Source organism: Halichoerus grypus, chromosome 9 (genome assembly GCF_964656455.1).
Source record: "Halichoerus grypus chromosome 9, mHalGry1.hap1.1, whole genome shotgun sequence".
In the NCBI taxonomy this organism is placed as follows: domain Eukaryota; kingdom Metazoa; phylum Chordata; class Mammalia; order Carnivora; family Phocidae; genus Halichoerus; species Halichoerus grypus.
In genome coordinates this window covers 9699824-9716802 of record NC_135720.1, presented here as the reverse complement: position 1 = coordinate 9716802, position 16979 = coordinate 9699824, and the positions used below count along the sequence as shown (strand labels likewise).

The following is a 16979-nucleotide window of genomic DNA, read 5'->3' as shown; positions in this document are numbered from 1 at the left end:
GGCCTGGGAAAGGATGGTGCTATGGGGTAGTGTGCACCTGCCTGCAGTCCTGGTGGCTTTGCTCAGGGTGACGGCAGAGTGTGCATTGCTTCCTGAGGCCTTCGAATCAAAGTGACGCCGTGGGCAGAGTGGGGTTGGTTCGTTCCGGTAGCATGGTGTTGCCTGCTTTGTGACCTGACCTTGGAAGAAGGGCAGGCTTTGGAATGTGGGCTCCTCACCAGAGAGTGGCAGGCAGTATCTTGGAGGAAAGTGGGTGCTGGGCTGCAGCAGGAAGGGGTCTCAGCTGGGTCTGCTTGGCTCCTCTGGGCAGTTGCCCATGGATCCCAGGCCCCTGCTACAGAAGTGAGGCTCTTCAGACCCCAGCCTGTGGCCACATGGGAGTGGGAGTCCTTCACTAAATGCTTGAAGGTGGCTGACGAATTGTTGTGCCGTGCCCCTTTGCAAATGGTCGGACTAGACAGAGAGCAGGTGGGTCCCCTGAGGCGGGGTCCTTCCTAAATTAAATGTTCAGGGAGCCAGAAGAGGGAGATGCTTTCAGCACCACCCACTCTGCCTTGCTTTAACATTTTTCCGAAGAGGAATGAACAAGCTTTCTCCGCCAAGGCAGGCCGTGTGTGTGTGCACATGTTTGTGCACGTGCATGTGTAGTGTGTAAGTGTGCATGTTTGGGGGGGAGGGTTCGTGTGTGTGTGCACGCGCAGGTGTGTGCATTGGTGTGTGGTGTGTGAGTGCGTGTTTGTGGGGGGTGTTTTGTGTGTGTGCATTTGTGTGTGTGTGTGTGGTGCACGCATGTGTGCAGGTATGGACCTCATCTCAGTCTTCCTGGGAAGAAGCCTGGAGTCCTTTCGGCTCTGCTGTGAGTAATACCTGGTAGGACTGCTCTGCAGCCGTGACTCACCATGCAGAAAAACAAACCCCAGAAAGTCCCTTTGGTCTACCAAAAGAAAAAAAAGAAGAGGACAAGTATTTGGCTATTGAAGATAAGGCCACTGATCAATCCGGGAAAGCGAGGATGTCTGCGTGTCTTCCCAGGAATGCAGCAGACTTGAAAAGCACTGGTTTGCAAACACCTCACCTGGAAATGGAAGTTGAGCAAAAGCCTTTCAGATAAAAGAGTATCTGCTGGCTTGCGAGTCTCCCTGCATTATCTCTTTCTTTTTAGAGTCCTTGGGTTTCTGCTCCCACCACTCCGTGAAAGGGGCCACTGAGTTGCCAAGGCCAGGGTGTCCCAGGCCCAGCTTGGGCTCACCACCGCTCAGCCATGGTGGACTCCCTCCCACCCCTTGTGTGTCCCTACAGTCCCGCTCCCCACAGCCTAAGCCCTGCCCCCCCAGTGCTCTGACCCCTGCCCAGTCTGTCAGTCCTTTGCAGGGGCTTCATCCACACTCCTGGGCAGTGCTCTCCTGCCCTTAAGAGCAGTGAACCACCACCCTGCACTGGGATCACCTTCCCTCATTACTCATTTACTCCTCCCTGTGACCAGGTAACAGTAACTTCACCAAGAGAGGGAAACTGAGGCCCAACGTGGTTAAAGAACATGCCCAGGGTCACCCTGCAGGGCACATGGGAGCTGGCAGGTAGAAGGTGCTGTCCCAGAGCCCATGAGCTGACCCGCTTCCCTGCTCCACCCTCCTCTCCCCTCCCCCCCAGGATCCCGATGCCCTCTGTGAAAACCACTTCTGGGAGGCGAAGCATCGAGTCTGCCAGAAGTATTAAAACCTCTGTTCTTTAGCTCAGGAAGGAAAGCACCACAAATCCACTGCTGGCTTTGTCTTATCACCTTGGCAACAAAGAAGGTGGTCCTGATGATGAATGGGACGCAGAACTGGAATAACTTCATGTGGGAGGGAGGAGTGGAGAAATCAGAGGCATCTTTTCTTCCTGTCGCAGGGGTGGGGTCTGGAGTGTCGGGCCTCCTGGGGGGTATTTTCTGAAGCCCATTCTGCCTGTGCAAGTTCCGTCTCAAGAGGGGTGTGGTCTGATGCTAGAAGTAGCTCATTTAGCACGTGTTAAAGTGAAGGGTAATAGTTCCATAGCTTAAATGAGGTCCTGGCACTGTTAAGGGCTATCCTTATAGAGAAATGTTGGCTAAATTGGTTTCTTTCTCACTAATCTGGACCTGTAAGCTGTTCATCTCCCTGTAGTCAACGTGCCTATTAGTTTAAGCAATCTGCTACTTTCTTCTGGTTTTGGTCGTTTGTTTTGTTTTAAGATTTTATTTATGAGAGAGAGAGAGAGTGAGCACGAGCTGGGGGGAGGGGCAGAGGCAGAGGGAGAAGCAGACTCCCCGCTGAGCAGGGAGCCCAGTGTGGGTCTTGATCCCAGGACCCAGGGATAATGACCCGAGTTGAAGGCTTAACGGACTGAGCCATCCAGGTGCTCCTGGTTTTGGTTTTTGGTTTTTATGTTGTTTTGTTTTGTTTTGTTTTGTTTTTAGTAGAATAATAGGATGTAGCAAATTTGCTGGTAGTCCATATCTGGAAACAGACAAGTTCTTAACCCAGTGCTTTTCCCTTTGGAAAAAGGAGTTCAACTCAACTCTGTAGCTGCCAGGCTCCCATAATTCCTGTTGTCCCAGGGAGCTGCGCGTCTGATGCTCAGGTCCTCTGCCGCTGCAGAATTACTAATGCATGTGTGATCTGAGCGTGATCTAGCCGCACAGAAAGCTACCCTGTAAGGGAGCAGGCTGGTAAGAAATGGAAAGGATCAGCAGCATAGCCGAGGCTGGCCCTGCCAGGCCAGGGTAGAATTACTCAGATAAAGGGCAGTGCATCTGATAGTCTCCGCAGCCTCCCCTCGTGATGCTCAGGACCGCGCTTCTCGTCCCTGTAACACTCCCTTGCATACAATGTCGGGGGGGTGCTGCAGGTAGATGAGCTGGTACACCCCGAAGTAACGGTGTGTGTGGTGGGGGAGGAGGTCTGTTCTTTAGCGAGTGAGTATCCTCTGCTTCTAGGCAGGCGCTCCCCACTGGAAGCCTGTGGAGGCTGTGCGATGTATGTTGACTTAGTGATGGGTTTAAGAACACAGTGGCATAGGGCCAGAAGCAACTGCAAGTTCAAGTCAAGTCTTGACCTGTGTTGTCAGGTGCAGCGTCAGTAACTCGTGTGATCACCTGGGTCTTTTGGCCGAAGCTTGTTTGTTTCATCCATCCCTTTGCAGTTGCTCTCTGCTACTTAGCTAGTTGACAAGCTGAAAATAGAGGGCTCTAAGGAAAGTCTTAGTTAAATTCCAGAGCACATTTGCTTTTGTTCCTACAGTGGGGAGCGGGGAGGCATTGCTGGGCTTTCCAGGGAGCTGGGTAAGGCTGTGTTTAGTCCCGGGCAGCTGCGGCTCTCCCCAGGAGGCCCTGTGCCCACTCCAGACTCCTTGGAGGCTGGTCAGCCATCAGCATGCCCGTGAGCACACGGGGCTGGCCTTGGGTCAGGGAACAGCGAGGCCAGGCTGGCCAGGGGAGCCGAGGGCACAGAAGTCCGCTGTCTGCCCTTCATTCGGGCTGGTGTCGGGTCTCAGGCGGCCGGATCCCATTACCCGGCCCCAGGACATTCAGTTTCATTGAGGAATACTTTCCCTTTATGTTTCCTTGTGGTGCAGACGATTTACATGGATGATGGAGTGTCGTCTTTTGTCCAGATCAGAGGCTCCGTTCCACTGTTTTGGGAGCAGCCCGGGCTTCAGGTAGGTAATAAAAAAAGTAAGTCACCTGCCTCTCTCTTCTGAACAACTGTGGTTTGTTTCTTTTAACCGTATTTCCTTCAGTTTCTAGGCTCGTTCCTCAGGTCCGTTGGATTGAGCTGAGCTGCCGAAGCCTGCACATGTGTGTGTTCGCGTGTGTGTGTGTGTGGTGTTTATATACAGAAATGTATACATCGTGTGTAATTTTCTGACCCTGAGCTTGCTGTTAATGCGGGTGACGTGGGAAGGGAGGTCTTTGCTGATAAGCAAGCCACATAACGTAATTGAGTGGAATTACTTTGTTAGTCCCCAAGTTCAGTGTATGGAGAACACAGCCAAAGATGTTTTTTGAGAGCTGAGACCATCCTTTGAAAGGTTTTCGGGCCGTGCAGCAGGTCCGATGGCCGGAGGGAGGTACCTGCTGTGGGGACACGTGAGAATGGCACGGAACTTTCTCGTGATTTCTAAAAATACACCTTGCAGTCTAAAACAGGGCTCTGGTCCGTGCCAGAGGTATTTGGCGTTCTGTCTCCTGGGAAGAGTTCAGGGCGTGGCACCACGTTCCAAGGACACGTTTGTCGTCCGCGGAACTGTGCACTGCTTCGTTCGCGAGTTCCTCCTCCGGAGGGTCATGGGCCGGGTGGGTCTGAGGTTCCTCAGCATCGACCCCAGATCTTGCCCTCTGGCCCAAGCGATCGCCTGTGTGCCCAGAAGACCTCCCTGCCCAGGCCTCTGTGGTTCCGGCTCCCCTTCCCAAGGGCGCTGTGTGTTGGCGGTTGGGCTGTCAGCAGCGCCTCAAGAGGCTCAGGGCCATCTGCCAGGGTCTTGGGGGCTGTTTGCCACCACTGGGTCTCTCCCCAGCCCTTGACTTGACCCCGTGGCAGCAGAAGGCACTTTGTCCACGTGGCTGTCGTGCCGTTAACAGCCTTGATAAGGAACCACGTCAGTTCTTGGAGGGAGGTGGAGGCGTGAGGGTCTCCTGTGGGATCTGACTTCTGGTGGAGGGAGAAGCCTTTTTAGCCTTCAGTCTTCCCATCAGAAAGGAACAGCTAAGATGTATGAGGCTGGCTGGTGGCATTACGTGGCGGCATAGACAGACACTCCTGAGGATGATTAGGACAGAGATGATTCTGGAGCTCATCCCAAAACAGTTTTTTTAAATGGCTGTATTGTGATCTAATTTATTTTATTTTATTTTATTTTTTAAAGATTTTATTTATTTATTTGAGAGAGAGAATGAGATAGAGAGCATGAGGGGGGGAGGGTCAGAGGGAGAAGCAGACTCCCTGCTGAGCAGGGAGCCTGATGCGGGACTCGATCCTGGGACTCCAGGATCATGACCTGAGCCGAAGGCAGTCGCTTAACCAACTGAGCCACCCAGGCGCCCTGTGATCTAATTTATATACCATAAACTCCACCCATTTAAAGCGTACAGTTCAGTGGTTTTTAGTGCTTTAGGGGTTTATAGTGTCATGGAGCCAATCACCGTGGTCTAATTTTAGAGGACTCATCACCGCTAAGAACCCTGTCCCTGCTGGGCGTCACCCCTTGCCATGCCCTCCCAGCTCTCCCTGAGGCCGAAGCAACAGTCAGTCTACTTTCTCTTTATAGATACACCCGTTCGGGACATTCCAAAAAGGGTTTTTGAAACTTGATTTTCTTTCGATTTGGAGCTTCTGGAGCTCTGTATTTAGAAGAATAAAAAGCAAACATCAAGTGAGTAGGAGATAAAAAGGAAGCAGGAGACAATGTTAGGTTGCACGTGGAGACTTTAAGAAATCCAGAAATTGGGGATGGTCGTGATAGTCTTGGAATTCGGGAAGGAGCCTGTGAAATTCATCCCCTTCGCCCCTGTGTCCAGTTCTGGGTCCTTCTGACCTCCGACGCTGACCCTGAGATCAGGATTTGGGATGGCCGGGCGACCGGGTTCGGTGATGGTCTGCAGTCACCCTCCTCTCTGAATTATCAATGGCAAGCCCAAGGATGGATTCTGGTTGTTTTTCTCCCCTCCTTCTTAGGTTAGATGAAAAATGCAAAGATTTTTGGGCAGACAACTTGCATTTTAAGTTGCAGTGTTGCACCCTCGGGGGCTCTCCCTGGAAACCGATGCACTCTCCCAGGGATAGGGCACAGGGGTGGGGACGGGCAGAGGGGACTCAGGATGATGATTTGTCAGCACGTTTTCACTGCAGTGGTGCCTTCCTTACAAACTCCTGGATCCTGACGCCATTTCGAGCCACCGTGTACCTTTCACAATTTCCTCTTTACCATGTAAACAGCTTTGCAGTTTATAAATAGCCACACTGAAATCTTAACACTTAAAGCTAATTGCTGTCCTGGTATGGTTAGTGAGAGAGTATATTTTTTCTATACTCTTAGTCCGTTGAAGATTTTGCTCCCCTGTCACTTTAGAATCTTCCTCCCCTGTAACATGCGTGTACAGACGGGGCTTGCCAAGGTGAGTTAGGTCTCTGGAAGCTTCCTAGGACGTCAGCAGTTGGAGGAGGATGCAGATTAGTCCCCTCTGCTGTTCCCACCTTGCCTACACTCGCCTCCTCCCTGTCACGCCCTGTTCACTAGGCTCTTGGGTACATGGCATGTATGTGCTCCTTTGTGTGGTTGTACTTTTTTTGGTCCCCAAAAGGATGTGGGATGCCTTGTAGCGCAACAGTTTCAAAAATAAGACGTTGAGGTCAGGGAAAGAGCCTTCTAATGCAAACGAACCGAATCTGGGAGAGAGTCGCACACGCACTGAGGGCCCCGGGTCTTGTGTGTTGGCACGAGCGAGCTCCTGTGTTTCCCGGCAGCCATCGCCCAGAGAACCACGATTGAGGCAGCTTCTGCTGTGATTCAGAGCATAAACTTCGCCATGATAGGCCCTGGTTCCAGTTCAAGTTCTGGTTCCCTGGCTTAGGGACCCTATTCTTTCGACAAGTTTTTATCTCAGAGTAAGGTTCTTATCAAAAACAAAAAAACCTGATAAGTTCCTATCTTTGCCCAGCCTTAGTTTACTCTTCTGTAAGTGGGGTTAACAATTGACCTCACGGGGTTATAGAGAGGTTATGTCACGGCGCATAGTAGAATTCAGTGCAGTTTCCAGAACCCGGAGGGCACACAAGTGGTAGCTGTTAATATTTTTAACGTAAGTTATACCATCTAGGAGACAAGAACACAGGTTGCATTGGGAGAGCATGGCTCTTTGCACCCAGAGAGCGGAATGAGAGCCTCACCTGTGAGGTGGGCGTGTCTCTCTATCAAGATGAGGCCCAAGGACGAGGCTCCTGGTGTCCCATCGCCCCGCCCTCAGAGCAAGCCATTCGTTCATCCCAGAGACACTCACTGAGCATCTGTGGGTACGTGGGGGCACTTTACGTCATAGCCCCTGCCTTCGGGAGGAGGTCATGACAGGCTGGTGTGAGTAGAGCCCATGAAAGAGGAGGCCAAGATCCCTGGGGCAGCTGTGGGGAGGGTCAGCTCGGCCAGCTGAGGGGGTGAGTGTCTGAACCGACTCGGTAGGGATGGGGCCACATCGCCCAGGCAAGGAAGGCAGCCTGCAGAGGCGACCACACGTGCGGGTGTGGCGGCCCAGTGGTCTCAGCGTGTCCAGGGGGTTGCAAGGCTTGCTGCTCACAGCCCAAGGCATGGGGGCCGTGGCCAGACATCAGACCAGAAGGGCAGGCAGGGGCCAGATGGAGACACTAAGGAGTTTATGTTTTACTCCAGGAGCTGCTAAAGGGGGGGCGCCCCGACTTGGCTGCACTGGGTATAGAAGAAGAAACTTTGGGTTGTGATTCGAGGAGAGGCAGACATGTCCAGTAATGGAACTTGTCACTAAACACCAGGCTTCTGAGCCCTGGACCATTGTTTTTCTACTCTCCCCTTACTGCCTTCCCCCAGGAAGGATTCTGAGAACAGCCGCAGCTTATCCAGGGGAGATTTCTCGTCCGGACGGACAGGCTGACCGTGCAGCAAGCAGCCCCTTCTCTTGGGCTTCAGCCCTCCGGGATCTCGAGGATGGTGGCTCAGAGGAACGTGGGCCTGCTTTCTGCCGGTGCCTGCCTTGTGAGTTCCGAAGACAGGAGCTGACTGGCCTCAGAGTGCCGGAGAGAGCAGTCTTCTCAGAACTCGGGCTGTGCGGGTTTTGGGAATGAAGTCTCGCATTCCCTCAGCCAAGTATTAATGCCTTTGGGGAAAGGAGCGCAGAATAAACACAACAGCAAAGTGGAAGTGATTGATGGAGCCTCTCCTAAGGACTCCCAAGATTTCTTAGGACCAAAAGGGACTTGGGACTTTATTTATAGAATCATTTAGACGGACACGCCTAATCCCAGTGATTTCTAAATCTGTTGCTGAGAAGCCCGTTGTCTAGAGTGGCTCTTTCCTCAGGTATGAAGAGGGACAGATGTGTGACCTATGGCAGGAAAACTTGGAAATAACGCTCGGTCCACACTCAACAGTGGCCCCCGATGGTGCGGACAAGCCTGATGACACCACGTTTGTAAAGCTCCATCACCAGCAAAGCCGAACAATGCACTTCAAGAAACGTTCTATCTTAAAATAATTCCAGACCTACAGAAAAGTTGCAGGAACAGTAGGGGGAACTCCCATGCATCCTGTCCCCAGATTCACTTGATGTGAACCCCTTGCTGCCCACACACGTGTGATCCTCTATTTTCCGAATCCCTGGAGAGCGGGTTGCTTACGTCACGTCTCCTTACTTAATACGTCAGGACGTTTTTCCTAAAGGTAGATGTGTTCTCTTGATCAGCACGGGATGGGTACACGGTCAGCAGGTATGACGTGATGCTCTAAACTGACCTGCAGTCCACATTCAAGATTTATCAGTTGTCCCCATACTGTCCGTCATGGCACCTTTCCCCCTTTGGTCGGGGATTGGGACATGATCCTGCCCCGCGTGTCATTGTCACGTCTCTAGTCTCCTTTGATCTGGATCAGTTCCTCTGCCTTCTGTCTCTTGGACACTGACATTTTTGGAGAATGCAGGTCTTTTTCTTTAAATCGAAGGTGCCTCGTGGGGGTTTCCAGGTGTTTTATTATGATTGGGTTCATGGTGTGGATCTCTGACACCACCACATCCTTGTCAGAGTGTCCCATCCGTGTCCCACGGTGTCCATGTGCCCCCTCATTAGTGATGTTAATTTCCATCACTCAGGCACGGTGCTACTCAGTTTCTTTCCTATATATATAAGTTACTGTGTCTTCCTTTTCAACTAATAAGCATCTATGAGAGACTCAGACCATGCTAGTATCCTATTCCCATCAGACTCTCCCTGAACATTTATGATCAACAGGTGATTTTTGCTGAACCATTCTTTACTATGATGGTTGTAAAATGGTGATTTTTCCACCACTGTATCCACATTTATCGATTGGTGTTCTACTATAAGGAAGAGCCCTCCCTTCCCCCCATCCACCTGCCCACCTCCCTGTCCGTTCATCTGTCCACTCATCCACCCAGTCAGCCAGCTCTCATCTGTAGAGATTTATGAATTCCTATTTCAGTCGTCAGATTATAATCCATTACTGTCCTTTGTAGTTCAGTGCTCACACTGTCCCAGATTTGTCCAGGGAGAGCTTTTTCAAGCTGGCCCCAATAACAATACATAATTTTAAGTTTGTTTTTTAAACTTTTGATGTTAAATAGGTAATTCTAAATCATAAGGCATCTTAGTTTACAGCTAGTTATAACTCAGATTTTAGGGTGGTCAAGGTCCCCAGACTTGCAGAGGAGGCTGAGAAGTGGTTTCTCTCTCCCTGGTTGGCTTAGGTTCACCTCTGCAGTGTGGAAAAGTTTGCAGATCTGACATGGGTCTCATCGGCTGACCCTGAAGTTTCTCTTCTGCCTTTGGAAGAATTCCAGCCAGCATGGGGTCCATGCGGCAGTTGGGATGGGCTGCACCTGAGCCAGACTCGGGCTTCAGGACCTGAGTTCAAGGCTGGCCTTCCAGACCTGTGCATGGGCCACAGAAGGGGCGAGAGGCTGCCGCGGTAGCCTGGCTGGCAGCGAGGGGGACGGGGAAGACCATCACTTCCTGGGTTCATGGAGCAGGAAGAATCACTAGTGTTACTTCTCTTTGCTTTAGGTTGGCTCTCATCATCTGAGACTCAACAGAGGCCTAGAAGCCAACGCCCCTGCTTTCGACAGGTAGGATTGCTTGGCACCATTCTAAGCCTGTCATCCTTTTGAGAATCTTCCCCCCCACACACCAGACAGAAGCACAGGGGACAGCGGGAGGGGAGGGCCCCAAACCCTGGACCTGCATCTGCCTTTTACTTTGGTTCTTTGGGCAAGAGGGGAGTGTACAAAACGGGATTTTTAGTGGCTCTCAGGTTTTCCTGAAAGTTCATTAATACTGAGGTAACCCTTGGCAATGATTTTATCTTACCAGTTTGTTCTTTAATGAAGCTTTATCCCTTTGTCCGAGTTAACAAGGGATAACCTAAATTATAGGATATTTGTGGCTGCTTGTTTTTCCTTTAAAAGCGATGATATTCCCAGACTTAAAAGGTCATAGTATAGAAAGGTATAAAGTGAGAAATAAAAGTACTGTCAACTTCTAATTGCCACTACTAAAGATTTCACTATTCCTTTTTGATTTATCGTTCTAGAAAACCATTTGGCAGATACACAGTTCATTTTCTAAACCACAGACTAGACCATTACACGTTTCCTGTTACGGAATTTTCTTAAGAATAGCTATCGCTCAACTAAACAGTAACTTATATTTGACATAGTTAATGGCTTCTTAAAATATTTGCTTTTTTTTTTTTTTTTAGATTTTATTTATTTATTTGACATAGACACAGCGAGAGAGGGAGCACAAGCAGGGGGAGTGGGAGAGGGAGAAGCAGGCTTCCGGCAGAGCAGGGAGCCCGATGCGGGGCTCGATCCCAGGACCCTGGGACCATGACCTGAGCAGAAGGCAGACGCCTAACGACTGAGCCACCCAGGCGCCCCAGAATATTTGCATTTTTAATCTAAATACTAATCTTAAAAATTAGTGAATGTCGTAAAAATTCCAAGAGTGATTTTTTTTTTTTAATCATTCTGCCTGAAGCTTGATTTGGATGTTAAATCCATGCGCATCCTCTTGTTTACCGCAGACTGGCACATCAGCCCGACGGTGACCGTGAATTAGCACATGGTGTATGTGTATATGAAGATGCTCTTGCCTGTTTTCAGAATGCTGTTAGCGTGTTCTGTGCATTGTGTAGATGGCTGTTGGAGACACTGATCTGCATTAAATGTCCTTAGGAAGTTGAAAATGAGATTCCTCCCTAGCTGACCACAGTAGAAGGGAAGGGACATGCATGCTGGGCTTGTTTCAAAGCCTTGTGTTGATGAGCTTTTAAAATATATATATATATATTTTAAGAATGTTTACACCGACTTAAATATTTTTAAATCCCGTTAGTGCGTGGTGTCTGCCCCCGAGGATAGGCCCTCTCTTCTCGCAGAAGCCCATTCAAGACCGTAAGGCCTTTGACGGGACTGGAAATGTGGCTCACAGCACGCTCCCTTCCTCAAGCGGTCTAGCCGGGATGCAGCTGAGAGGAGCTGCCCAGCCTCACGTTGGGTGCTGCCCCGATACGCTCATTTCAGTGCCGTGTAGGAGCTCGGGCACATGATTCTCCAGCAGACCCACCGCAGGGGGCACTGGGGGTCCCGAGGGGCAGGGCTACAGACCCCTGGAGGGGTGCCCCATCTCTGGCACATCAGGGGACTCTCAGGAGTTTCTCCCTTCTTTGATGTGTTTGGTCCAGAGTAAATCCCTTACCCCCACAACCTGCCCCCACGAAACCCCTTTCCCTGGGTAGTTTGGGTACGCACGGAATACCTGTGGCCAGTGCTGTACTGTTCCCTAGGTTGTTCGCTGTTACCTCTTGTCCACCTGCCGTCTGGGGGAGAGAAGGGGGTGCACTGAGCAGGCCTTGGCTGTGCCGGCCTGAGGAGGATCTTGTCTCGCTGGTAGAGTTTGGATGGAAGTGTTAACTTTTCATGGGGGGCGGCGCCTGGGTCTCTCTCACTTGTGCGGGATGCTGGCCCCCCCAACTCCTTCCTCCCTCTCTTTGCGCGGAGTTGCTTGCATCTGTGGTCCCGGGATGGACCCTAGGGTGTGTTTCCCTGCTGGCAGCTCTGTTACGCCCTGCGTCCCCGACTCCTCATGTCCCGAAAAGCCCCCCAGTTCTCCAAGGAGCTCCACACAAAGGTAACGGATGGGCAGGCAGGGGAAGGGCCCCGGGTGCCCAGAGCAGGGAGGCCGGGCTGAGTCTGGCTGGCCTCTGGCTGGACTCCAGCACTCCCCCTGGGAGCCCTGAGGTGAGTCTTAGTGTATCACTAGTAAGTGTATTATCTTATTTTAAAATTAAAAGGAAGGAAAGGAGGGCACCTGGGTGGCTCAGTCGTTAAGCGTCTGCCTTCGGCTCAGGTCGTGATCCCAGGGTCCTGGGATCGAGCCCCACATTGGGCTCCCTGCTCAGCGGGGAGTCTGCTTCTCCCTCTCCCTCTGTGTGCTTACTTGCTCTCTCTTGCAAATAAATAAATAAATAAAAATTTTTAAAAAGGAAAGGAAAACCAGCTCCCATGTGCCAAGCACTGACTTGTCACTTTTATTTGTCTTTTTAGCCCTCCTTTTACAGGAGGAGGATTAGCTTTATGGTACAAAGGAATAGCTCAGAAGGGATGAATAATTTGATCAAGGGTGCTTGGGGCTGGTGTGATGAGCGATATTCTTTCTCTTCCAACTCTGGGTTTGGAACCTATTGAGACACAGGGTCACACATCAGCCTTATTTCTGATAAGCTGCATTGTGGGGGGCGGCTTGCAGGTGTGGCCACAGTGGGCTTCCCTGCGTTTCACCCCCAAATCATGGGTGCTCGCTCAGTGACCAACAGAGCTGGGCAACTCAGACTTGCCACCAGAGCAGAGCCTGCCCTTTGGCTCCATGTGTCTGACCTCTGGCCAGGACACACCTTCCCCGGGCAGGCAGACGCAGAAGAGCCCAGAGGGGCTGAGCCATGCACACTCCATCTCTTCTCAGACCCTCACCCCGAGCACAGGCTTTGCAGAAGCCCCCGTTTGCACCAGTCTGATTGAGCCCTACCTCTTCCCGGGGCGGGGACTCCACAGGGAGGGCGGGGCTGCCAGGTGCATCCTTGAGCTCGCCCTTACCGAGTCAGCAGAGGACCTGAATTCAAAATACCCCCTTCAGAATCCATATTCTACTATACGGTGCTACCCCTCAAAGTTGGTAAGAGAGTATCTTTTCCTTTATTGGGCTAAAATTGGTTCTTTTATGCTAATTAGCTTAAAAAAATGTCATCCTAGGAATTTGGGAAATACAAAAATCTATAAAGAAGAAAAAGATTTTAAGTCACATAAAATTCCACCACTTTTAATATTGTGGTGTGCTATCTTCTAGTCTTTTTTCTATCTTCAGGCATGAAGATTACATGATAAAAATATGGCTTACATCTGCTTTTTGTATTGTCTTTTCCTTATATTTTTTTATATTACATTTAAGCATTCCTACCATTATTAAGATTGTAAAGTTAACTTTTCAAAACCTAGTGATAAAGGATAAATATTAGTGTTTCCCTAATATTTCAGCATGTGTATTTTTTTTTAAAGATTTCATTTATTTTTTATTTGAGAGAGAGCATGGGCAGGGGGAGGAGCCGAGGTAGGGGGAAAGAATCTCAAGCAGACCCCACGCTGAGCATGGAGCCAGACTCAGGGCTCCATCTTATGACCCTGAGATTGTGACTTGAGCCAAAACCGAGAGTCAGATACTCAACCAACTGAGCCACCCAGGCACCCCACAACATACGTATTTTTAAAAGTCTCTGATCTATGAATATTTTCCTAAAGCCTGAAATTTTACTGTGCCTTCTTGCTTGGGTTACACATAATTACACATAATGAAATAGGGCACTTAGATAACAGACACTGAGGTTAACCCTCCTACCAGCTTTTCTAGTTTAGAGAAGGAAGGTACCGAGTGAAATTAGAGATTAATTTCAGAAATGTGCATGTCACACTTCTTGGGCTCTGTTAATAAAAGGCCAAGTTAGCTGTTCTAGATTTAATAGTGGTCCTTTACAGAAAGTCCAGCATATCCTTCGTCTGATGTTACGCTTATGTAGAAGTCTGATAGGCTGTGAATTATTCTTGGCCTGAGCCTTGCGTGCAGACTGTTGACACGCTTATCCCTGACTCTGGGGTTGGTGGCTGGGAGAGACTGGTTTTCTCCCCCTGGCCACCACCCCAACCAATTTTGGGACCTGGGGAACAGCTCCTCCCGGACCTCTGGTGCCAAGCAGATACTTCCTGCACCCTGTGCCCTCGAGGGTGGGGCCGCCAGTCTGTGCTGGTGACACGGGGTCACCGTGCTGTCCCGTGTCCTCGAGGCTGGGGCCGCCAGTCTGTGTGCTGGTGACACGGGGTCACCGTGCTGTCCCGTGTCCTCGAGGCTGGGGCCGCCGGTCTGTGTGCTGGTGACACGGGGTCACCGTGCTGTCCCGTGTCCTCGAGGCTGGGGCCGCCGGTCTGTGTGCTGGTGACACGGGGTCACCATGCTGTCCCGTGTCCTCGAGGCTGGGGCCGCCAGTCTGTGCTGGTGACACGGGGTCACCGTGCTGTCCCGTGTCCTCGAGGCTGGGGCCACCGGTCTGTGTGCTGGTGACACGGGGTCACCGTGCTGTCCCGTGTCCTCGAGGCTGGGGCCGCCGGTCTGTGTGCTGGTGACATGGGGTCACCATGCTGTCCCGTGTCCTTGAGGCTGGGGCCGCCGGTCTGTGCTGGTGACATGGGGTCACCGTGCTATCCCGTGTCCTCGAGGCTGGGGCCGCCAGTCTGTGCTGGTGACACGGGGTCACCGTGCTGTCCCGTGTCCTCGAGGCTGGGACCGCCGGTCTGTGTGCTGGTGACACGGGGTCACCGTGCTGTCCCATGTCCTCGAGGCTGGGGCCGCCAGTCTGTGCTGGTGACACGGGGTCACGTGCTGTCCCGTGTCCTCGAGGCTGGGGCCGCCAGTCTGTGTGCTGGTGACACGGGGTCACCGTGCTGTCCCGTGTCCTCGAGGCTGGGGCCGCCAGTCTGTGCTGGTGACACGGGGTCACCGTGCTGTCCCGTGTCCTCGAGGCTGGGGCCGCCAGTCTGTGCTGGTGACACGGGGTCACCGTGCTGTCCCGTGTCCACGAGGCTGGGGCCACCAGTCTGTGTGGTGACACGGGGTCACGGGCTGCGCTGTTCCATTGCAGGCATATGGTGCTTCTGAAGGAGCAGTACGGGAAGCAAGTGGTCGTAAACCTGCTAGGGAGCAGAGGCGGAGAGGAGGTGCTCAACAGAGCCTTCAAGGTAAAGGCCGTGCTGCTTCTCGGCCCCGGGAGGCGGTGGGTGAGGGACACGAGGGCCCCGTGCGGAGGCACGCTTCCATGCAGGACTGGGAACAGCACTGCTCTTACCACACTTGGGGAGTTCTTTCCCACCAGCTCTGTCGTGTTAGGTGATTTGGGCTTCTGATATATGAAATTTAATTTTGATGAACTGATGGTTAGAGAATTTGCTCAAACAAAGCATCTCCCACCTCCAGCTGCACTTCCTCTGGGGCTCCCCCTGGGGCTTGGAGGGCTGGGGAGAGCCAGGCCTTTCTCCCTGGTTCTCTTGGACACACACACACACACGCACACACACGTGGGCTGCGCCCCCCATTCCCTGACTGCTCAGGGAGCCCGAGCTCCACTTCCTTCCTTGGTCTGGCTCTGCTCCTGGCCGGGGCCTCCTGGCACTCACCCGAACACCTGCAGGGCACTGGGCCTGGAGCAGTCGTTCAGAACTCCTGCTCAGTTTAAAGCAAGGAGTCTTAACGGGATTTCCTCCCGCTAACTTCAACCTTCAAATCTTCCATCCCTGTCTGGGCTCTCCCTGAAAGCAGCTTCCTTTGCCCGGCTCCCCATGGGCTCCCTCAGGCCCCTCTGGGCAGCTTCAGGGGTGGGGGGTGTAGGGGGATGGGGGCCTGAGCAGGGAAGGAACCAATTGAAGGAATAGCTCCACCTACCTCGCGGAGGCCTTTCCCTGTTCCCAGAGCTCCCGAGTGTATTCAGTCTGCTAGGTGAAAAGCTCTAGAATGAGCTGTGGGCGACGTCCACGTTCCTTTCCCAGTGGCCCGTGTCCCCCACTTAACAGAGAAAAGCCCTCTGGCTGTTCCAAGATCCAGGAAGCCCCTTCCGGGGGGAGTGAAATCGGACCTCAGCTCCTGGGAAGCAGCGTTTGCTGCCTCTCTGACTCCTGACCTCTGGCCAGTAGGAGCTGAGCCCAGTGGGTGCTCCTTCTGCCCAGCTCAGAAAGGCCATATGCTCAGAGCAGACTTTCTGGTGGCCAGTTTCATTTGGCCAGACCTGCTCATCCTGTTTGGTTTGTTGCTGTTGGCAATAAGCTTGCTGAGTATCTCCCCTCCCAATCATCTTGGCAGCAATGCTGATGGCTTATTTTAAGGAAAAAGAAGGAAAGAAACAGAATCTCTTTTCCCTTTATGTCTTGAGTTATGGAGAGGGGATGTCCTCAGCACCCCATCCGTCAGCGGAGGTGCCCCCTGCTGATGGGCTCTTTGTCACGAGTGGGCCAGAAGGCAGCAGTGGTCCCATGGCCCAGGTGGAGGAGGGCAGGCTGCTGGGCAGGGAGGAGGGAGGAGGTGGGTGCCGCCTGGAGGAGACCCCCTGGTGTCACACCGAGCGGTGGCTCCCTCAGCCCTGAGGTCTGTGCGCCAGCCGCCGACCTGAGGTCCTCAGGCCACAACCCGGCAAGGGGCTCACTCCAAAATGGGACGTCGCGAAGGAGTACACTACTCAGTTCCGTGGACTTCTTTTTCCTAGCAAGACTCTCCGGATGGTCACAACCATGTGCTGACTGGCATTCTGGCTCACAGCGGATGGGCCCTTTGAGTTGCAGGGACCAGAAGGCCCAAAGCCCTTCTAGTCTTTCAAGGTCATTAGAGACTCTGGACAAGTCTAACCTGAAGCTATGCAGGAGGGTGCAGGGTGGGACAGGCCTGAGGCCGGGTGCCCTGAGGAGGCCGCAGGTTCATCTTCTACCACAGGGCTCTTGAGAGAGCTCAAGAGCTGCCCGGGAGGTTCCTCGTGTGGGACGGAGGCCTCTGTGAGGAACACCACGCTGCCTGGAGCCCACCTGCTGTGCGTTCCCGGCTCTGGCCTCGCCTCCCCTCCAGGTCCTGCGCCAGCCTGGGCCCACGGGCCCCGAGCACGCGTTACCCCCATCCCGCAGT

The 16979-nt window shown here is 52.4% G+C and overlaps 1 protein-coding gene across 1 annotated transcript in view; it reads left to right on the top strand.

Moving 5' to 3' along the window:
- SYNJ2 (synaptojanin 2) overlaps positions 1–16979 on the top strand; it is a 73767-nt gene that overhangs the window by 18686 nt on the left and 38102 nt on the right. The window contains exons 2-4 of the mRNA XM_078055856.1: positions 3404–3678; positions 9780–9841; positions 14959–15055. Coding sequence (XP_077911982.1) covers positions 3404–3678; positions 9780–9841; positions 14959–15055 — 434 coding nt within the window. The remainder of the gene's footprint in view (positions 1–3403; positions 3679–9779; positions 9842–14958; positions 15056–16979) is intronic.